At 28.9% G+C, this 23614-nt stretch overlaps 2 protein-coding genes across 3 annotated transcripts; both read left to right on the forward strand.

Moving 5' to 3' along the window:
- The first annotated feature begins 5312 nt into the window (after positions 1-5312).
- On the forward strand, positions 5313-10464 carry LOC101223148 (probable hydroxyacylglutathione hydrolase 2, chloroplastic). Its single transcript, XM_004152102.3, has 8 exons — positions 5313-5509; positions 5899-6078; positions 6612-6815; positions 7388-7511; positions 8933-9033; positions 9249-9323; positions 9415-9513; positions 10058-10464. The coding sequence occupies exons 1-8, from the start codon at positions 5453-5455 to the stop codon at positions 10202-10204; spliced, it is 987 nt and encodes a 328-aa protein (XP_004152150.1). The 5' UTR covers positions 5313-5452; the 3' UTR covers positions 10205-10464.
- A 4491-nt stretch (positions 10465-14955) lies between these two features.
- LOC101222913 (protein TIFY 9) lies at positions 14956-21630 on the forward strand. 2 transcript variants are annotated; one of them, XM_004152101.3, is made up of 6 exons: positions 14956-15186; positions 15290-15470; positions 15557-15647; positions 16809-16947; positions 19094-19151; positions 21343-21630. In XM_004152101.3, the coding sequence occupies exons 1-6, from the start codon at positions 15090-15092 to the stop codon at positions 21377-21379; spliced, it is 603 nt and encodes a 200-aa protein (XP_004152149.1). In that variant the 5' UTR covers positions 14956-15089; the 3' UTR covers positions 21380-21630. The 2 variants fall into 2 exon arrangements, with proteins under 2 accessions (XP_004152149.1, XP_031739596.1); XM_031883736.1 differs by lacking the exon at positions 21343-21630 and adding an exon at positions 19552-19858.
- The last annotated feature ends 1984 nt before the right edge of the window (positions 21631-23614 follow it).

A 23614-nucleotide genomic window follows, 5' to 3' on the forward strand; every position in this document is an offset into this window, starting at 1 on the left:
ACTGATGATTTAAAATAATAGTCATCAAAGTTTATTCACGTTAGAGTTGACAAAGATGGTCATTGGAATTAGTCATTGGTCGTAATGGTTGGAGTTGGTCTATGTTGATGGTGACTGAAGTTGGTCGTGGTAGACACGACAATGTAATTAAAACAAATTATATAAATTACATGAGATTAATCATTAAAAAACTAAGTGCAGTTTATTTTATAAACTAATTTATTTTTTAAAAAGAATTGATGGGTGGTCGAATACTGATTTACTTTTTTTAAAATGACTTATTTTTTTAAATTAATCAATTGGTCTTTTGTTTTAAACAACAAATACACACATTCACCCTAATAAATAATTTAAAATAATAAAATATGTTTAATTTAAATTTATATTTATAAGCATATATAGTGTCTAATTAATTAATAATCATTGCTATTGATCTTAATTAGTAATTAAACACACAGATATTATTTAGACATAATATATTTCAACTAATACATTAATTACTTTAATTATTTAATATAAACTTTTATTATTGGTTGTTAATATTTTAATTAATTTATATTTATTTAATTATTTAAAGCGATTAGATGATGTAATATAATACTATATTAAATATTGTTGAATTTCAATATTACTCATTAATTAAATGTTCTTCTACATGTACTAATTAAGTTAGATTTTTTTTTTCTTTTATAAAAACTAGGTTATTATTTAATTTTAGTTTAATATACAAATGCACATTCAAAACTTAACTATAAAAAAAGTAATATTTGAAAATTCATGAATTAATTTTGTTATTTGTTAGGGTAGAAATGAGAATGATATTGAAATCCAAAACAATTTCAAATCCTATTTTTACTTTTAAAAAATTTTAAGTCAAAATGGTTGTATTTTTCTTTTAGGATTTCAAAGTAAATTACATAAGTCACCTTGCTGTTTTATAATTTGTAATTAACATATTTGTAAATAAAGTCTATGTTAGTAAATTCTCAACTTTTGTTTTCCTTTTCAATTATCATCCAAACATAAAACTTCAAATACATCCATTTGAAATCTCTGTCATTCCAAACAAAGTAAATAACTTAAAATGGTTTTAAAGATTTCAAATGATAATATTTAAAATGATTTTTCAACTTCTTGACTAAATGTAAATAAAAATTCCCAAATCTCTAATAAAAATAAAAATTTTGAAACAAGAAAAAACAAAATGAAAATTACAAAAAAAAACAATAATAAATACAAATGGTTTTATTTGATCGTGTAATTACTTTACATTTGTTAATATCTAAGAAATATAAATACAAAAAAAAAATTATGGTAGATGTTTTTTAAAATAACAAAATAAATTAAAATATTTATAAGCTATAGCAAAATTATGAAGTCACCAATAGACTCCTATTAATCGTAACTATCGATGTTTATTATTACTGATAGAATCTGAAAATTTGTAAATATTTTATCAATTTTACAATTTTTTATTATTCATTAAAATATAAAGTAATGTTTATTGAACAATAATGAATAAAGAAAAAGATGTGACAATTTGAGTATTGAAGAGATTGGACCATTCTTCTTTAAAATACAAATAATAAAAGGGGACCAATTGTTGGTTCTTTACCCAACCAACTTTGGCAACTTTTTTATTCTTCAACTTATAGTTTATTATTATCATGAAAATGAGTTGTAGTAAATTACTTTGAGTTCTTAGGGTTATTTTCCCACTTCTATTTTTAAAATTATAACTTTTCTAAATATAATAAATGAATTAAAAGATTTTGCTTTTGTAAATATTTATAGTAATTTTTTTATTTAAAATAATTTTGTAATTATAATATTTGTTTAAAATTGAAGTGGATAGATTTAATTACGAGATTTAATAGAGTAGTTATATTTTTTTAAAAAAGTAGTGATAAAGTTTTAACAAATATTTAAACAAAATCGTGTGGAGTTGATTTTTTAATGAATTATGGTGAAAGTGTAAATATTTTGTTATTTTTTAATTATTCTTTAAAAGAACTCTTGAAAATATAATATTCAAAATTAAAATGTATTTGTGTTATGGGTGCGTCTCAAAAAATTTATAAATTTTAAAAACAATTTTTTTAAATATATTTGAAATAATTTAATTATAAACCACAAAAATAGTTCTTGAGAGTGTAAGGTTCAAACCATTAACTAAATTAACACATAAATAATTTACTAGAAACATCACTTGAGTATTTTAGTATATGTTAGTGATATTTATGAATTAATTACCTTTCCCATAAAAAAATATGAAAAAGAAGAAATAAAATAAAGGTAAGATCGAAAATATAAGAATAATCGCATTTTTTTATATTCAAAATGTTACGTAATGAGATAATCAATGAGGTCCCCAATAATAACGGTACGACCCTAAGAAACATGAATACAAATACAAACATACTAGTCAACCTAAGGTGTCTATGCTTCTTAAATAATAACAATAAATGCGACAGATTAATCATTTTCATATTGTTACAGTATTGAGAAAAGTAGTGATGTAATTGACACTTTTTGTTTCTCAATCAAATTAACTATGAAATTCTCAATAATTTAATGTGTTTTTATTAGATTAAACGTATTAAAAGAGGAAGTAGAATTATTGGGTGAGTGTGTTGTCCAATGTAATCATATCACTGCATAGAGAAAGAAAGAGAAAGGAAAAAGAAAAAAAAATGAGACTTTTCTATTTTCTTTATATTCTTTTGGGGACCGAATGCGTCTGCTGCACGACGCTTTAATGCTCTCTGCTTACACAAACATTCAGCATTTTTCTTATAATTTAATTAGTCATTTAGTTTATTACTTTTTTTAAAAAATAAAACAAAAAAGGTTTTTAATTTTCTAAATATTTTTGTTATTTGATGTAATTTTTTTAAAAAGATATTAATATCTATTGGTAACCTTGATAGTTTTATAAATATTTTAATTTAGTATTTTCTTTTCTATGAAAAATTTGTTTGAAATTTACTCAATTTAACAACCATTAAAATTAGAGTTTGGTTTTTGATGGTATCAATACGAGGGTTGAAAGAAATTGTAGCTATGAATAAAATTTGTGTTTGTTAAATTTCAATTAATAACCAAAATCAATTTTCTATTGCAAATAGTATTTATATATTTATTGTAAAATGGACAAAATATAATAAAGTATTTGTTTTAAATTCTAGGACAAAAGCCTTAAACATTCTAATAACATCAAGTGAAACGAAATCATCTCATGATACATCCCAAGAGCTATAATTAGGGGAAATGAGAAAGCAATGTTCGTGTACATCAATGATAATCAAATGGTTAAGAGAGAAAATTTAAAATGAAAAAAAAATGTTCTTAAAACGAAGTGAAAAATATAATAAACGTTCATATTAGCTAGTGCTATAGAATTACTCAAGGGTAAATAAAGTTGACGTACCGCGTGTGGTACTAACAAACATTTTAAAAAATAGCAAAATAATCTAAAATCTTTACATGCAACAAAATTTTAAATTATGTCAATATTCATCAATACGACGGATAGAAACATATTAACTATATTTTATAAATATTTTGTCAAATTTATCATTTTTAACCATTCAAAAAATTAGGGTATAAGAGATTGAATTTAACTTATCGAAAGTTAGATTAAATTAATTGAATTAAAATTTGAAGATATTGATAGTTTTCCCATGAGTTTGTGAAATGGTGTTATGATGACTCCAAAGTTCAAACACACACTTCTTAAACCTAAACCAAAATTTGAAACCCACCATTTCCTCACACATTTATTTAATTTTTTCCCCTAAATTTGCCTTTTAAGTTTAGTATGTGATTCTATAATTAATAAAAATATATCATTTCAAACATAACTTTAAATGTAAGGCACCTAAAAGAACAATAAAATAAAAATAAAAATCCATTTAAAACCTTTTTTCAGCTTGAAGACAGTGATTCTAGGGCTGCTAACAATAATTAAAAATAAATAAAAACACTAGTCTATTAAAGATATTTTTAAAAAATAAAAAATCGATAAATTATTTATCGAAATTTATTTATTTTTATTTTAATGGTTTTGTTGGATGGTATAAATAATTTGTGGTTTTTTTTTTTAAATTTTTTTCTTTCAAAATTATTAAAAACAAAAATTGGAGATTGAGTTTTTTGTTTGTAGTATAAATATTTTCGTACTTTCCTTTTTTTATAATTTTTTAAAATTAAATATAATTTCAGTCCATATATTTAAAATTTATATCATAGTTCATCCTAGTAAATCTTAAAATGTCTGAATCATTTTCAATTTATTAGTTGACTTTTGAAAAATAAATTCAAATCTCTACCCACTATCTATCTCTCTACAAATATTGAAAAAATATTTTATATCATTTTTAAAAAGAATTATATAAAAACAATAATTTAGTTCTCAATCTGTATAATATAATATTTTAGTTCCTAATATTAAAATAATAATCAAAATTTGATGAAATTTATATTATTTCATGACGTGTATTTTATATATTTAGTAATTTAGTAATTAGTCTATTACTCTTCCTTTATAAATCTCATTAAATTTTCCTACTAATTTCTATTTCATAAATTAAAAAACATTACATACTAAACTAAATTATTACTTATACAGAAGTTTTGTGGGTGAAAGTAACTTTGAACTTAAAAAAAATAAAAAGGAAAATTAAATTTAATCTTACAAATTAAAATCAGGTTAAGAAAACATTTGTTCTACTTTCATAAAAGTAACGATTTAGATTTTAAGCTTTGGTTCGTAACGACTTAGTTATTATACTCTTGATGTTGTAACAAATTTATCTATAAACTTTAGTACGTAACAATTTAGTATTTTTACTTTCAAACGTATTAGAATTTATTCCTAATGTAAAATGAAATTATATGTCAATTTTCATTTATTTAAAATAAAACTTGCTAAGTTTGTCAATTTATTTATAACAAGAAATTTCATTAAATCTACCATAAAAACAAAATTATTATAAAATTAAACATACATAGACTAAATCGATACAAATCAAAGTTTTCAGACACCATTGTCGATTTCACGATAAATGAATTTAGTATAGGTCTAACCCCTTAAATTTTACTTTATATAAAACTGGAAGCATACTAATTTTTACAAAATTTTTAAACAGTTGGCTTGGTAAAAGTTTAGAGAGGAAAGTGATTTTTAAATGTAAAAGTGGATAGGCGAGAAGTAAAAAGCCGACCATAGTCTCCTAAAAGGCAAAAACAAAAAAAAACGCGTTTTAGAAAAGAGTAATAAGCAATAATAATAAACAAATAAAGAATTAATAATAGTGGCGCTGAGAGTTGGATGGATTCGCTTCACATAATAATTACGATTTGAGTGCCAACTGCCCTCTCCCCCACCGCTCTTTCTCTCTCCCATCTCCGATCTTCTCATCCGCCGGAGAACAACAACAACAACAAGAAGATGCAGATGATGCTCTCCAAGGCCTCCTCTGCCATGGCTTCTTTACCTTGCACTAGGGTTCTCTCTTTTACTTTTACTCTTCTTTCTCTGCATTTTCATTTCTCTACTTCTTTTTTCTCCCTCCCTCCCTCCCGTGTTTTTCCTTCTCATCGCTTTTAACCACCCCTAATCTGTGTTCCTCTTCACACACGCTCTTTATTTTTTTTTTCTCCCTTTCTATGAATTTATAATGCTTTCGATTTCGCTGCTTTTCCTTATTACTCTCCCATCTTCATACATGCTAATTTTGTTGATATGATCTGTAACATCATGATGTATGATGGTATGATCCTTTCTTCTTATAATGAGGAGTAATTCTGCAAATGTTGTTGTGGTTTATTGGTAGATTTCTTGAATAGAAACGTTTTTTTTAGCTTACTTATTTGATGATTGGTTGGGAGTTTCAGGTTAGGAGCGTATGTGTTTGGCCGAGTGTGAAACAGCTTTCTTTTAGAAAAGACCTATTATATGGAGTTATGCGACTTTTATCTACTCCATTGAAAACGTTGCGTGGAGCTAGTCGTTCGCTTAAAGTTGCTCAGTTTTGCAGTGTTGTCAACATGTCTTCCACTTTGCAAATTGAATTGGTAAGCTGTTATGAGATCTGGAAATTGGTTTTAGGGTGTCAATGACATCAGTTCTTTTTATCCATTATGGTCTTCCTGTGGTGGTCAGTTTGTGATAACTTTCCTGGTTTATCATTTTCTTCTCTAAATTCATGCTTTGGTTATAAAACATTTTCACCTGAGAGAATTTCTAATTGTGATATGAACTATGAAGAGGGCGTTCAAGGTCCATATTGCAGTTTATTGTTTCTTTCCAAAGTTAGATTAGTTCAAACAAGGGTATATATTACTTACCACTTTAGCCTGCTCAGCTACACAACATATAGTTCTTCTTCCGACTTCCGAGTCAATTTGAGTCAGGTGGCTACAAATTATATTCAGGGAGGCATTAGACGTGTTCATTTTGGGCTTCCACGCTTAATTAATCATTTGTAAGGATGCCGGTTGTCCTCTATCATTCTAGGCTGTACATCCCTAATAACTGCTTAGCTTAGTCACTTCCAGCCTACACATTCATTAAAATCATTTCTTTTCCTCTACTCCCTCTTTCATAGGTACCTTGTCTTCGTGACAACTATGCATACCTCTTACATGATGTTGATACCGGCACAGTTGGTGTTGTTGATCCATCTGAAGCTCTACCAGTTATAGATGCTTTAAGCAAGAAGAACAGAAATTTGACATATATACTTAATACTCATCATCATCATGATCACACTGGTGGGAACGAAGAATTAAAAGCAAGGTATGGAGCAAAGGTATGAATTTAATTCTTTTGCATTGCAATTGAATCAATATTCTAGTTGGCCCTAGCTTTATCCTATAAATGTTGTATGTTTGATCCCTAAGGGTTGGTCATAGAGTGATAGAGGTAAGAACCTATGGACACATCCTAGAGGCCTGAGTCACCAGACTCCTTGAGGCATCATGTGCGAATTTTAGTTCTTGATGTCAAAAGAATTTTAGTTTATTAATAGTCTCTATTTCTCATCCTTTTCTCTAGTAAACATAGTGAGGTGAATGCTTTATTATTGTAAAACACGGATATTTATTGTCATGAGAAATACATACCTTGTGATGTGCAAGAAATTTTATATACTTCATTACGGATTACCAAGTATTTTGAACATTTTGACTTGTTTTGAATTAAATACTTTCCTAAATTGTCCTTTAAATTAAGGCTTGGATTGAAAATGAAATGAATCAAGGCATTGATGCTGGCATATGTTATTTAGTAGTCTCTGAAATAATTTTATCCTTGAGTTAGTGGTTTACATTTCTATTTTATAGAATTTCTGTCAAATTTTTATCCCCTTTCTGCTGGTTGTAGGTAATTGGGTCTGGAATAGACAGCGATAGAATTCCTGGAATTGACATAAGTTTAAAAGATGGAGACAAGTGGATGTTTGCTGGCCATGAAGTGCATGTAATGGAAACACCCGGTCATACTCGAGGTGTTTGTTACTAGTTACTTTTAGATTAGTTTCTTGTATAACAGTATGATGTAGCTTAAGGGATTAAAGGAGAGAATTGTTTCAGATATCTAATCTCAATCTTTATAATGACTCAAAGTGGGCTGATGTCATGAGGAAAGTCCTCTGTCTATTGGGAATTAGAGAGCAAACAGAAAAAAAGGTTTAAAGAGGACTAATGAAGGAATAACCCAATTATTCAAGATTAACCTAATCCTACTACATCATAATAGATCCTTTAGATTTGTTTCTCGTATGATAAGGATAACCCTCCCCTCCCTTTGGATGTGCATGAAAAGTGAGAAAATTAAAGAAGAGAGTGAGTCTGGATGTGGAACTTTTTTTTTATGACTTAGGCTTGCTCCTCTCTTCCTATTGTATTAACTTTGATTATTATTCTTTATAGATGTGAAGTTTGCTCTTAGCTGGTTTTTTCTTTAATGCCTACTATTTGGCAGTTCTCGTTTCATTCATTTTTGGTTAGATCACAAATTTAGTCTATAAACTCTCAATTTTGTTCTTCAACTTTATAAAGTGTCAAATAGGTACCTAAATTTTCAATTTTTTCTAATAAGACTTTTCATTTAAAAAATGTCTAATAAGTTCTTGAACTTTATATTTTGTGTTTTGTTCCTTAAATTAATTGATCTATTAGGTATGAAACTGAATGTTATGTCTAATTAAGCCCCACTTTCAATTTTTTATTTATTAGATTCACGACTTTTTTTGAAAAATATGAGTAGGTCAAATACTTATTCGATGCCAAATTGAAAATTCAAGACCTATTGGATACAAAGCTGAAAGAGCAAGGGCCTATTAGATACTTTTGAAAGTTCAAGGATTAAATAGATACGACCTAAAAGTTAGGGTTGTAGGGCGTCTAAATTTTATTTGTAGAAACAATGCCAATGATGAATAAAAGTCTTCATTGGGAAATAGATGGGGTTTTAGGGCTTGTTGGCTATTATAGGCTTTTGCTTGGTTTCCATTTAACTTTTTATTTCGTTAAGGGAAAAGATAAGCAAGATTAATGATGTACTTTGTTGTTGTACCTATGGAACTTAAGTGGGTGTCTTGAGAGAAATTTGAGACCTAAGACGTGGGTTTGTTGTTAGTTCTTAACATCTCATCATCTCCCTTCTTTTGTAAATTTCATACATCAATGAAATTTGCTTCTTATCATAATAAAATAAATAAATAAAAGAAAATTTGGACAGGACTTTTTGAAAATTATGCTACCTTGGTTTCAACTAGCTTGTGTCTCGTATGGTATGAAGATAAATTAATCATTATTTTACTTTTTACACTATGTGGGTTTGTTGTGCTTATGATATCTGGCTCATTGTTTTATACTATCTGGCCCTGATTTTTTTTTCTTTTTGTTTTGATTAAATTGAATTCAGGTCATATTAGTTTCTACTTTCCTGGATCCGCAGCAATATTTACTGGAGATACTTTATTCAGCTTATCTTGTGGCAAGCTTTTTGAAGGAACTCCTGAACAGGTTTGTTTGTCTTATATTTTATTTATTTACATCTAAATGTGGTACTTTTGGAACGTGGAATGCCCTGATAGTTTCTTCTTTCTAGACCTACTTAAGAATTATGATCTACCTCGTTGTGCTTTAGTTTTTACTCCTTTCTTTATGTTTCTAAGTAATAATTGCTACCAGGTTGTTTTAATTGCAGCATTCTAATTGCTTAGCATGTGTGATTACAGATGCTATCTTCCCTTAAAAAGATCACTTCTTTGCCAGATGACACAAACATATTTTGCGGTCATGAATATACTCTGGTCAGTAACTTGTTGACCCTTTTTTATTGTGATGCTCCATTTTTTGAAGCTCGAATGCCATATGCCTAATTGTATGATTACCATTCAACAGAGTAACTCTAAGTTTGCTTTGTCCATTGAACCTAAGAACGAGGCTCTCAAATCTTATGCAACCCACGTTGCCAATCTACGAAGCAAGGGCTTGCCAACGGTAATTATTTGGCTATTTTTTTATGGGTGGATATTTGATATTAAATCGGTTACTATACTAATCTCTTTACACAAATTCTATACTAATATTTACACAAATTGAAAGAATTTGTGTAAATATTGGTGACTGTTCGTTCCATTTGCGAACCATTTCTTATTTGAGAATATTCTATCCCTTACATTTGAATGGAAGATGAAAGAAAATGTCGCTTCTTTGTTGCATTGTAGAATCGTACAGAACTTCCAATATAATCAGAGTATTATGCAGTTTAATTCAGCATGGTTTATGCGTCTCTTAAAGAACTTTTTTGGATAAAGAACTATTTAATAAAAAAAGCATGAAATGTTTTAAAAATCTATTATATACTGTATATGAGCTTGTGAAGTAAAAAATTTGCATTCGGTTTTGTAATAGCCTGACTTTTAATTTAGGGAGATTTATTTGGGATGTTATTTGCTACCTGTATATTTTGGTTTTGTTGCTATGAAAACACACACACCTCGAACCTCAAACAGTGTTCAACTCTATGATTGTAAAATTTCAGATTCCAACAACATTAAAGATGGAGAAACTGTGCAATCCATTCCTCCGTACTTCAAGTAGCGAAATTCGACAGTCATTAAAAGCTGAAAATACAGAGGACGATGCAACGGTTTTGGGGATCATTCGCAGAGCCAAGGATAATTTTTAGCAGACTCCGTAAGAAATAAGGAAGGGGGTGAGAAGAGTTCATTTTAGTGTATAGGATTAATAGGGGATAGCACATGCATATGTAAAATAAGTTTCCGGGATCTTTGTATTGATGATTTCCTACGAGTTCCATTATCAGTTCACTTAATTTCAATTTGCACATTTCTTGCCACGAGGATTTATTTTATTTTTTTATATAAAAAATTTATTTTTCCATTTTAAAATGAAGAAGAGAGCAAAGGATAGAATCATTCGATCTCTTATGTATATTCATAATTGATTTATTTATTTTCTTTTGGTGATGGGTTTGGAAGGTTTAGATGTTGCAATCAGTGGAGTTGGGAGTGCATTCATATTGGGAAAGGTGATCTTCTGATTGGAAAGGTATGGTTTTACCTCATTTCATTATTATTTTAAAAAAATTCATTTAGGTTACTGGTTCATCATGCCTAGAAAATTTGGTGCAACATAATCGAAGGTCATTAAATGATGTGTTTTACACTTTGGTAAAGTTGATGACAATTCCCTACTCGTTTCGAAATTTCATAGGAAAAGGCATCAGTTAAGGATTTGACACTCTGACCATTATTATCTTTTTTATTTTATTTTTCTGAGGGCTATTTTATGGACATGGAATATTAAGCTCAACCATTTTTTTTTCTTCCATTTTCTTAAAAATTAGGCTGAGACTTGCATATTTCTGTAAGCCTTAGTATTCGTAGCTTACATTTGGTTTCTTTCAATTGATTAATCTATTTTTAATTTCTTAATTTTTTGTTTTTAAAAGCTTAATTAAAGGTACGTAGTAAATCAAGTAATTTAAAGGTCGAAGGAGTCTTTATGGGCTGAAGTTTTAAAAACAGAAACTTAAGCAAGGACATATATAATGGAGTATTGATTATAATTAACAAACTCCACAAGCTCAAAATTGCAAGATAAAACAAGAATATCGTCTATCTCTGACCTCCACGATGGGAGCGTCGAGCATTCTACTACATGATAAGGGCGCGAGCATCCAGATGACTAATAGGTAAAGAGAAGCAACCATGGAGACCTTCAAAGTTTGCACAAAACTCAAACACTCTATACTCTTAAAACCAATTACGTTTAGAGGGGATCCAAGAAAGCCACAAACTCACTTCGAGAAGCATCAACATTCAACTTCCTCGCAAAAAGGAATCCATTTACTCTGATTTGCAAGACTCGGAACAATAATAACAATCAATTTTCATCATAATTCGATACCAAAACCAACCATGTGTACGAAGCTATGAATTTGATCTTCTTCAAGAAGTAACCGATGACAACCCTATAGTGTAAGTGAGGAAGAGGAGAGATGAGGGTTTTTTGTTGTTGATAATTTTATGTATTATACAAAATTTGGAGAGATGAACTATTAAAAGATTGAAAAATCATTTTTCTAAAATTAATTTCAAGTGCCTGACTTATTTTGTTCCTCAAGATGTTCTATAGGATGTCTCACACTAAATGATTATGCTATGAGTATGTTTCTCCTTTTTTGATGTACATATTTAAGAGGTCGTTGTATTTTTTTTTCGGCTATTGTGCTATTGTCATTTGTTTTTGTCGTATTTCACTAGTGTGTCAATCATAGTGATTGTGAAGCAAGGAACGTTTTAGATAATGAGACATTTCTCTACATCATCTTGAAGCTTTATTTGTTACATGAGAATAGATTCTCAAAATTAAGGCTGCCTAAGATCATCAAGTAAAGTAATATTCAGTTGACATTCGGAAAATTTAAGTCTTCCTCGAGAGAGTTTTACATTTAGAGGGAGCGTAAGTATCTTTTCATTAATTTATGTTGTTAGTGAGTCACTTAAAAGCCTTGTTTTACTAATTAGTACAACATTACAATTGCCTAACTATTGCTAAACAAAAATATCTTTGTGAGAGCACACACACTACCTTGGACGTGTGTGGTATTGCACTAAACTAGGTTACTAAACTTTGTGCAATGATGACCTCTTGTTTTATCATGTGTTTATTCTCTTATTCTTATTATTAGTGTAACATCATGTATAACTTGTTCGTGGTGTGACATATAACCTTTTTTTTAATTTTTAAATTAAAAGTTATTTCGAGTAGTTACGAAACATCAACATTTTTTTTCTCAAAAATCAAATACTTTCAAGTTAAATTGAAAATACCATAGATCTAGAGCTTGAGTGTGCAACTTACAACCATGGATTAGTTCAATGGGTTTAAAATATGGATCTAAAACAAAGAAAAAAACGAAACAAAACATAAATCTCCCATTTCAATCTATAATGAAGAAAATAGACCAATTTTAATAGGGAAAAAGAAAAAGGAAGAGCAAAAATAAAAAAATCTTAAAAATTAATCTATCATATACCTCTCTTTTGGGCGTTAGGTTGAAAGTATAAGAGATTTGTTTACTTTTGACATTAGTTTATCAAGCGATGCCTTTATGAACCTTTCACATTCTCTCTTTGTTGCTGCAATTTCAAAGAAAAATGGAGCCCTTTTCTTATTCTCTTTTGAAACTCTGTGTTCATCTAACTATTTTTTTTAATTCAAAGAAAGCTTCGAGACAAAACTCTTGGTCTGAAATGGTTAGTGTATTCATATGATCTACTTTTAATAGGAACTCATTGTAGTCAAGGATGCTCTAGATAAGATCCAAGCTACCTGCTGTCTAGACTATATGTATGATATTATCAAAAGGGTAATATTAACACTAACCCAAGTTAGCTTACTATTGAAAACCCACAACCTTGGAAACTTAAGCAGCTACACTGAAGCCACACATATCTATGTTGTACATGTCCATAAATGGATGAAAGACGACGAACTCTAAAAAAAAAAAAATTCCATTCCTTCACTTCGAGAGTGTAACGAGTACTTAGCTGAACGAGTGTTTGACTCTACATTACACTATTGCGAGTTCTCTCTTGTAAATCAATTAAGACACGCATTCACAAACTCTAAGGAACTTCGTTTGTGGGATAGCGATATGAACGAGTCTCCATTAAGCCAACACATTAAACTACAATAAGTATGTATGACATCAAAATCTTGAATCAATTAACACTAAAGTGAATCAATTAAAAAAGAAGTTTCGGCTATGGAAGAAGGGTGCATTGCTCATCTTTTTAACTCTTGATCATTTTATAACGCTTTTTGGTTATTATCTTACTCATAAGAACAAATAGAGGTAGTTTAGTCCGATCATATTGTTTGGGAAAAGGTTTTGTATGTATAACCGTTTGAGGATTTGCATAGTAAATTCAAGTTTTGAATAGTAATATATTTGCTATTCAACTTCATCTCAATCATCACTATTTAGCTCTATATACCATACTCTCTTTTGGTCACATAACACTATTTTCTATCTTCTCTTCTTTGTATATGTGCTCTCAACGTAAAATACGGTCATTATTCACACTTATACAATTTTATCTTCATAAATATTGTTTTAATAAAAATGGTCGAATCCTATCTCATGTTGACGTGACGACTAATTAATAACAATTGTACCTATCATTTACGACTTATAGTAATCTTCTCTCTCTCTCTTCCTCCAACCTAGAGGAATTCAACCTCTCTCTCACCTTTCTTTTCTCTTTTTATTCTTCTTCTTTTTTATTTTGTTGAATGTTTCAATTATTATTTTTCTAAAGAAACTTTCTACGTTAATTAATAATTAAATTATGATATATATAATTTGTAAAACCCCCCACTAAAATGTGGTAATAGTTATTATGAATAAGTGTTCGATTAACTATAAATGTATTATGAATAGTTACATTTCGACCTGGAAAATAATATTAAGATCACAATTTTACAAAAAAAGAAAAAAACGTTAACAAAAATGTCTACATGTCCAATAGAGATCTAAACACTTAATATATAGTAACTATATGGTTATTAAAATGTCTTCATCATTTAAATAAGTATTAGTGTCGTGGGATGAAGTTATCCTTAACCATAGAGAATCATTTTTCTTTCGCAAGATCTGCCATTGTCATGTTTAACTGTGTTTCTACAAGACAACAACGTATTTTTATTGTATATAGGTTGAAACTAATTCAAATTCTTTGGAACCTTTTGGTGGGAAATTCAGCTTTTCAGAAGAGGTTATGGATTATGTTGATTCGCTTAGAAAGCTCCATTCTATCAAAGGATTTTCATTCGGTTACTTGCAAATTGTTGTTGCAAATGGCCTAGAAGGAGTGACGCAGTGAAAAACCTTATCACCTTCTCTAGTTAGGTAGAGTTCAGAAATTGGTGCAAAAGAGATTAAAATGTGTACATATCAAAATGCCTAGATTGTGTTGCCTGGTTAGAAGACCTTAATGATGAAAATGCTCTCTTTAAGTGGTTTTTGCTCTTGATTGCTCGATATACGACAAAGAGAATTTCTAGAAGATAACAAAATAGTTGTATTTTAGTGGAGATATCGACAAATCTACATTTACATATCTCCTCACTCCTTCTAAAACTTGAGTGCCTTATAACCGAAACCCATAAATGGTATATGAATTTATAAAGGAGACTTTATGTTGTTATGTAAAGAATTCATATTTAGAATAAAACAATAATAAATATTGCTATATTTTTTGTTGGTTAGATTTGTAAATATCTTTAGGAGTTTGGCCTTAAAAGTAATTACATTTCAAAACTATTTTCTGACCAATTAGAAAGAAGAGAGAGATCTTGAGTAGTAAAATCCCAAAAATACCCTCCGCCCTACAATATCCTTTCTTCCTTCCTTCCCCTTCCTCCCGCCTTCAAATATTGGACTCTCTCATTTCTCATTATCAAAACCCTTCACTGATCACTCTCTTTCTCCTTCTCTCACACTTCCATTTCTTCCTTCCTCCATACAAAAGAAAAGAACTATGTCCACTGTTGAACTCGATTTCTTCGCCATGGAAAATCAATCCTCCTCCACCCCCGCCAACTCCACTCTCTTCCGCCGTCAACGAAGCTTCAAAGGTATCTGATCTCTTATCTCAATCCTCACTCGATTTTTATTTTTAATTTCTCAACTCTGTTTCTAGCTGTACAAAATTCATGCGATCTTACTCTTTCTTCTCAGACATTCAGAGCGCCATTTCCAAAATCAATCCGGCCATTCTCAAATCTCTCATCGTCTCTGGCTCTGCCGATCATCACTCCGATTTCACTGTTCCGTTTGCGATTTCTCCGAAATTTCGAAGTCCTAATAGCGATCGGAATCTCTCGACAACACTTCCTGTTTATTCCCCTTCTGAATCCAGGCATTCTTCTAATTTCTTATCCTCTGTGATCGTAATTTGTTTTTTCTTTTAATCTTTGAAACTGACAATGTTGATTTAATTTTCAGGTTGAGTTCAGAGATTGGTTCCGATGATAAATATCCTTTAACAATTTTTTACAATGAAACCGTCGCCGTTTTTCACGTTTCTCGTGATGAGGTATCGTTCATTCAAACCATGTCCTCTCCATTTCCACCATGTACGGAATTCTACCTAATAATTCTCTTTTAAAATTAAATTCAAAATTTCATAGTTATCTCAAATTAATTAACAAGCATTTAAGTCTACTATTTAACCCAAAACTTAAAACTAAGTAATTTAACCTAAACTTAAAAATAAATGGTTAAGATTTTAAAATTTATCTGCTAAATGAAATCTAGATCCGAACATTTTAAAGATCAGAATGACTCTTTTTTCCCTAGAAATTACTAGTTATAGTTAAGTGCGAGAGAGTTTTGAAGTTTTAGGAAAAGAATTGTAATTGAATTTATTGTTTTTTTTTTTTTTTTTGTATTTGCAAATAGTTGTAAATGAAATATTTTCAGCATTCAAATGAGTGACTACAAAACTTCATAGTTAATATCAAGATTTATGTCGTTTTTTTAATTATTATTTAGTATTTCGTGGATATGATATTACTTTATTATTTATTGCGACGAACATTTATTTTATATTATATTTGAAAGTCATGGATTCATTTTTCTCATATCTACATTCCATTTTATTAATGGGATTTGATTAATGTAAAGTTATTTTAAAATTTCATTCATGTTTTAAATCCCTTGCTTTACTTGCACCTTTTGCAAAAGAATAACTTATTTAATATTTTATATGTGGCACGTTTTTTTAGTTTCTCTTTTGTATATTAGTGTTGAAATTAGTAGATATAGTTAGAATTAATAGATTGCTTTTTAATTAGTCTAATACTATCACATAAGTAACCAAATAGATCTTGTTAACATCATTATTTAAAATAAAGAGTTGAACTTTATTAACCAAATTTAAAAAATAAAATCAACCTTTTTACAATTAAAAATATATAACAAGGCAACAAAATTCAAAGGTGAAACATGTTTGTATAAACTTAATTAACTATTCCCAATAGGTTTTAATTAATGATTTAGTTTTTCTTTAAAAAATAATATGCTTCAAATATGTTTCTTTTTTAAATAAGAAGGACGATACTTGTAAATTATTGAAAAAATAATTGTTATTGATATTTTGAAATAATTTTATTTTTTAAAAAAATTTGCACATATATTATATAAAATGAATAGTGTTACCCCTTTCTAACCATGTAAGCTATATTCCTACAAATAGGCCAAAAGCATTCTGACTTTTGCTGAAAAGAGTAGGAGCAATAGTAATGGAAAAAGTGGGGCTGAACAAGAGAAATCAGTGGCTGAAATTCCTTCAAATCAGTACCAACAACTCCTGGACGTTGATCCTCAAGATGAGGGTACGTATATAACAATTTTTTGAATTCTCTTTTTACTTAGTCTCTGTAGGCATTTTTTGGAAGAAAAGGCTTCTGACTTGGCAAAAATAGAATAAAATAATTGTTATGGCATAGCAACACGAGTTAAAAATGAACAAAGTTTTTACCATGGTTAATTTCTCTGGAGATGATGGTGGGTCAGCTGTGCCCAGCTTCTTTGTTTGTTTTCAAAATTTGTACAGATATTCATTTTAGTCATACAAAATACAGATACATTTTTATGGTTGGAAATATATGGGTTTGAAAAGTCTAGTAATGTTGCTAATCTATATATCTCTCACCTAATAGCCAACCTTTTGTAGAGTTCATTCCTAGGGGTGTTCACGATTTGAGTTAAAATCAAATCAAATCGATTTGAGTTAAAATCAAATCAAATCCTTTTTAGGTTTGAATTGAATTGTAACTATTCTGGTCTAATTATTATTTTTTCTTTTATATATTATACAGTGGATTTATAAATGGTTTAGTTTTGTTTATTTTTCAATAATGGTTCATGAGAGTTTATGATTGATCTTTCTAACCTTTTAAAACACCTCCTTCATCTACCAAGTCCTCTTAAGCACCGTTTGATCTCCATATGATCTTGGTACTTGTGGATTATGAGTGTGGTCCACGTTTGAGTGAAACTTGGTCCTACTACCACATTTCACTGTAAAATATTCCAACAACATTAAGAAGATATGACTGCATATATGGTCTTCTCAACCAAAACATCACAACTTGGTTGTTCTCAATGCAACCTCTAGGGCTTTTGGAACCAACTTAGTTGTGCATTTCAGGTCCCCTTCCATCTCTTCTTCCTTTGAGCGTAACTTGGCTTTAATACCAAGTGTCACGGGTTCAAGTTCAAACATAAATTTTTAATCTTTATATCGTACGACCTATGATGTCACACTCTCTTAATCAACACTCACTCTCTTTATACACTTTACAACTCAACAACTTTCGTAGAATAGTTCAAAACTTGTAGACTTACTGAATAGTCCTAAGCTTCACTCTTCATGCTGAGACTAGTAAGTGGTCAAGTTAAACTTCCACTTACGAAGGAAGTGTTTAGACTTGCACCCCACTCCAAGACTTCAACATACTTCACACCTAGTTTCTTGGATGTGAGCATTGCTTTGAACAATATTTCTTCCTCTTCAGGTTCCAGTTTAGGATTCTTCTTTATCTTATCATCAGAGTTACTCAATAGTCTGATCTTAGATGTGTTGCTTGTAGTCTCTGTCTGAGTTTTGCTATCCAAGACAGATACTCATTATTGTATAGTCTTTTGTACGCTCACAAGATTTGGGTTTACGAACTTTTTGAAAATCTCCTCATCTCGTTTGAGAGTGACTTGTTCTTCCTCAGCATTAAGGGCCTTTATACATGTTGACACTTGTTTTGCACTTTCGTAGTGATGTTGTCCAATGTGCTGACAAATGCAATTACTTCGATCAAGGCTTGGTCTAAAGTCTCGATATGATTCCTTTGGGCTTCGTGATGAGCAACTTCAACTTGAGTTGAGCAAATTATCCAACCGTAACTTCTCAAAACACTCATAAACCTATTTGTTGATTGGTTGAACTCTTAAAAACATTTAAAAACTTAGAGAATCCTTCGATCGACCGACCTAAGGTCAAACCTATCATCTTAGTGGTAGGTTATTATTATTATTATTATTATTTCCATATGGTACCTAGTCTCCAAGCCCACCATTTTGATTGATTTAAATTTTTAAAAGCAGTAAATTATGTTAACCTAACAATAATACTTCATCAATTCATTCTCTTCATCTCTCATTTTCTTTCACCTTAATTTAGATGGAAGAAAAAAATATTTAATCGACGGACCTTCCGTTCACACCATTTTATGATAAGTTTTAAGTGTCGTTTTTTTAAATGACACAAAACGACACCAAACAGTCAATATGTACACTCCTACTACAAGGTACCTAGAGCGTATCACGTAGATACACCTTGAATAACTGGACTAACAATAATGTTGTAATACAAATTCTAGATACTTTTGTAATCCCATCCAACCCCTAAACTGTAATCACCTATTTAAATGTTTTTTTTTTTTGTTTTGTTGTAAAAGTAATGTTGGGTTAATTTGTTTGTAGATCTTCCATTGGCAAGGAAAAGGTCACTTCATAGATTTTTGGAGAAGCGCAAGGAGAGGTAACAGCCCTCAGTATTGATTTTATACGTAGTTTACTATATTACTAGATTAATTTCTCTGTTTTTGTGTGTGATATTATAAAACAAAGATATCCACCTCATCTCAATTCTCAACCAAATTAAAAATGCCTAATGGAAGTGTATAATGTAATTAACTTAATTTGGTTTTACTTTTGACCATAATCTTGTACTCTATAAAACAATTTCAAATTTTCATTTTGACTTTCTTTTTTTGTGTGCCTAATTTTACCTTTCATATCCCACATGGTTGATATGAGAAGACGTGACCGCATTTATTTTTTAAATTTGATATTCAAAAGTTTAAGTCTAGTCCTATAATCTTGGAAATTGGAATATGCTTAAAATTTTATTCTTATAAAGTCAGTCAACTTTCTTGAAGGATTAGGTGAGAAGTTAGTACGTAGGAGTGGTAAAGATTCTTTACTAAAGTGTGCAACGGGACATCTAACTCTACCAAGCCGCTTGATTGGACTTGTTTGGATCAAGAATGCTCCAAATAAATAAAGTGTTTGTTGATACCTTTCTTAAAACCCTTATAAATAGTCACGTATTTTTATTGTATCCAATATTATCAAAATAAACTCTAACTAATTTTGGGAAAGAATCATTGTTGTTAATAGGAGGAAAAATAGAAGAAAGAGAAAAGGGAGAAGAAAACTCTTACTAAATGGAAAGAGAAAAAAAAACACAAAAAATGAAAGTGAAAACAAGTAGAGGAGGGGGAGAAGATGAGTGAGAATGGGAAACAAAATTAGAAAACAGAAATAGAGAAAATTGATGGTCGAGCAAAAGCAAAAAAATGAACAGTGAAAACTCCAGCCATGGTAAGAGAAAGAAAGAAGATTTCCATTCCTATACGTGACATATGGGTAAATCAATAATCCACATTTTCATTCCATCCCCATGGTTTGAAATAACAAATTACTTGGTGATAAGATTATATTTTGTTTCTTTTCTTATAATAATGAAATGATATTCGATGCTTGAAAGATTGAAGAAAGTATTCGATATAAAAATTCACAAAAGGAATGTTACTAACAACTTTTTACTCTTCTATATATTTTAAATTTAAAAAATCATAAAAAACAGAACATTTAACAAATATTTATACTAACAAATTTATTTTGTTTTTTAATGATTTTGTTTTATAAAGGTAAATAATTTGTTATTTTTTTCTATTTTTGAAATAACCCCTTTCATTTGAGGTTTATTGATATTTTTATGGACAAGGATAAGTATATCAATTATGTTTAAAATATTAGTAAATAAAACACAATATGAAAACATTTGTAAATATATAAAAATTTAAAACCAATTCTTAAAGTATCAGTGATCACTATAATTACAAAATAAAAATATTCAATACTTTCATATTTGAAAAGTTTATGTATTGTTTAATTTTAAGAACATAATATTTTTATTTTTAAAAAATGTGTTTAGTATTAAAATAGTGTAAATGCTAATTATCAACCATGTTGTTATTATTATTAGACTACGAGGTTTATACTTTAACCTAAAAATGTCAAAACAAAAAATACGTAATAAAATACAACACAACATCTATATTTTGAAGACTAACATTAGCATAACTCAATTATTATACAAATAATTTAGCGTTAAGAATATTTCAAAAATTTTAATTTTAAAAAGAAAATATTCCTCTTTAAACTCAATATATTTATGCTCTAGAACATCATTTTTCTATTTAGTTTTGAGAATTACATATTCAATTTGGTACCAATGTGTTGGTCATATGAAATACTAACAATAATAATAAAAAAATCAAATTCTCCTTTATTACACAATTTTAGGATTTTAGTTTTGAGGAAACAAAAATAAGACAAGGAAAAATAATTATAAAAGTAGATAGACAATTTTGTTAATCATCCATGTCTGCCAATATTCTTATTTCCCTCTCTCTTTTCTTATTTTTATTGCTTTTTATTTTTTCCTTTCCCACCTTAACTTATTAAAAAAAAAAAAATAGAATGTGAAAAAATGTTCATTCTTTATAGAATACATTTAGTTTTTGAAACACATTTTTTGTATAAAGAAAATTAAGTTGCTTTAAACATTTTAAGCATGTAATGATTAAATGAGCTTAGCTAATTAGCAATTAGAATGCATTAATGATTAATTAATTTTTGATTGGGGTTATGATGATGTGTAGGTTAATTCCCGTGGGGCCTTATGTTTGTCATTTCTAACGAGGCAATGGAAGAATATTTGTCAAATTGGGAATTATTACCCTTAATTCTCATTTTAATTCTACTCTAATAAAGTACAAATTATTATTTTAATTTGTAGTACTATTTATTTCCATTCATTTTATTGTTTTATTAGGGTTACAAAGGTTGTGCTTACCAACTTTGCTTTAAACTCTTTCCAATCACATTTCTTCACCTAATTCTTCTTATCCTTTTATCCTTCACTTCTAGATTATAAAACTTCACTTTCAGCCTGTTGTTATAATAAATTATAATTAAGTTACAAATATATTCTTGGAATAATTTTATTTTAGATCATATCAATCATCCCATGGGCCATATGATACAAAGCCCAATAACGAGCATCTCATGGGCCATCATACTGATACAAAGCCCAAATAATAAAAGAACGAAAATTGAGGTATTGAGCATAGAGACCAACACCTAAACTATAATACAAAATATTAATAAAATTTTTAAAAAGAACAATTAGACATAAAATATTATTAATACAAAAGAAAGAAAAATTAATAAATATTGTAGAATTTAGCGAGATTTACATTTTCTTTTTCTTTTTTAGATTTTATCCAAAAAAAAAATTAAAACTCCCTTTTAACTATTTTAGTAAGTATTATATTTTTATTTTCTTAAGGTGATTTTGTGAGCAAATCATAAAACCTACGTGTACATATTAGCTCAACGATACGTGGAAATGATGGTTTTAATTTGATTCAATTTTTAAACCTATACTACGTATAATTGATGCCATAAAGATGATTAGTATACAATACGATTTGTTTTATGCCTAAAAAGAACTCCGTTTTTAGATTTTTGGTTGCAATTTCTTATGGCATTTGGCAATCCACATTCACAAGTTTTTTTCGTTTAAGATGTGTAATATGATCAATAATAACATTCAAGTAGTTTACGCTCTCAAATATTCCATTAATAAACGAAAATATTAACCGCAAATAACTCATTGGAGTTAATGATCTACATGATTACAACAAATTTCAAAATCTAAAGAAAGCTCTAAAAAAATGATGAGAAATACTTCATGAATCACAATGAATTAGTAAATAGACATGAAGAATCGATATACAAAAATCACTTTCATCAATTTGGCAATAATCACCATATGTAGTAGGACAAATCTTATCTTACCATTCACAAAATGACACTTTGTCATTAACTATTAAAAAAGAGATTATATATTATTGATGGATTAATTTATAAAAGAGAGAATACATGACCATTAAGGAAAAAAAAAAGGGTGAAAGAAAAAAGCCAAAAATGGATTACTTTTTCAAGAATTAATAGTCCCTTCCAGATTCCATTACTAAAGAACTTTGGTCTTTACTTAAAAGAAATTAGAAGAAAAAGAAACTTTAATTCAATTTGTGGTTTAATTGGAAGTAAAAGAAAAAAAAAAACTGTAAAATGAATGGGCAATAATTGCATTAAGCAATTATATATGCAAAAAAAAGAAAGATCAAATATGAAAAACTATATAGTAAGACTTCTTCAACACTAAACCCTAATTCCTCCCTTAGATTTGGGACTATATATTAAGAGTTCATATATATATTAAAGGGGGCCCTAGAATATAAAAAGTGGTGCATCCCAACATATATGAACCCCCTCTTTGTTTCTTTATGTAATTATAAACATTATTTCATTTGAATGATTGAGAAGTTTTTTCAAAATTGCTATGATGATTAATTGCATTATTTCCCTATCTCATTATTCATTTCTCAAATTCTAAATCCGATTCAACTTTTTATATTATTGACCTAGTAACCGACGATGAAAATAATCTTATTTGTTTACTAATTAATTTCTTTTCTAGAGATTGAAATACTATATTTGCTCAGTACAATTACGAGTGAGTGTCGTATCGAACATTATCTAAATTACCCTAGACAAAGGTTATGTTATTACCCTTGTGTTAAAACTTAGAACTTAGATGGACTAAGTTAAAGTACTAATGACTTACCATTCTAGGACAAATTAAAAGGAAAGAATCGAGAAATTAAACAAAATATAGTTTTAATCTCAACCATTTTAATCATAAACTTTTAAGCGCGCCCATTGAAATTTTAATTATATGTACATCAATGGAGCTGAATTTGTTGGAAGAGCTTTTTAGACCAAACTAAAATTTCAAGTTGATCGAGCTAGCTACTAGAAAAATAGAAGAAGATCTTCAACCCAACAATTAAGAAATTTTTTTGT

The sequence above is a fragment of the Cucumis sativus genome, chromosome 4, assembly GCF_000004075.3.
Source record: "Cucumis sativus cultivar 9930 chromosome 4, Cucumber_9930_V3, whole genome shotgun sequence".
Lineage (NCBI taxonomy): Eukaryota > Viridiplantae > Streptophyta > Magnoliopsida > Cucurbitales > Cucurbitaceae > Cucumis > Cucumis sativus.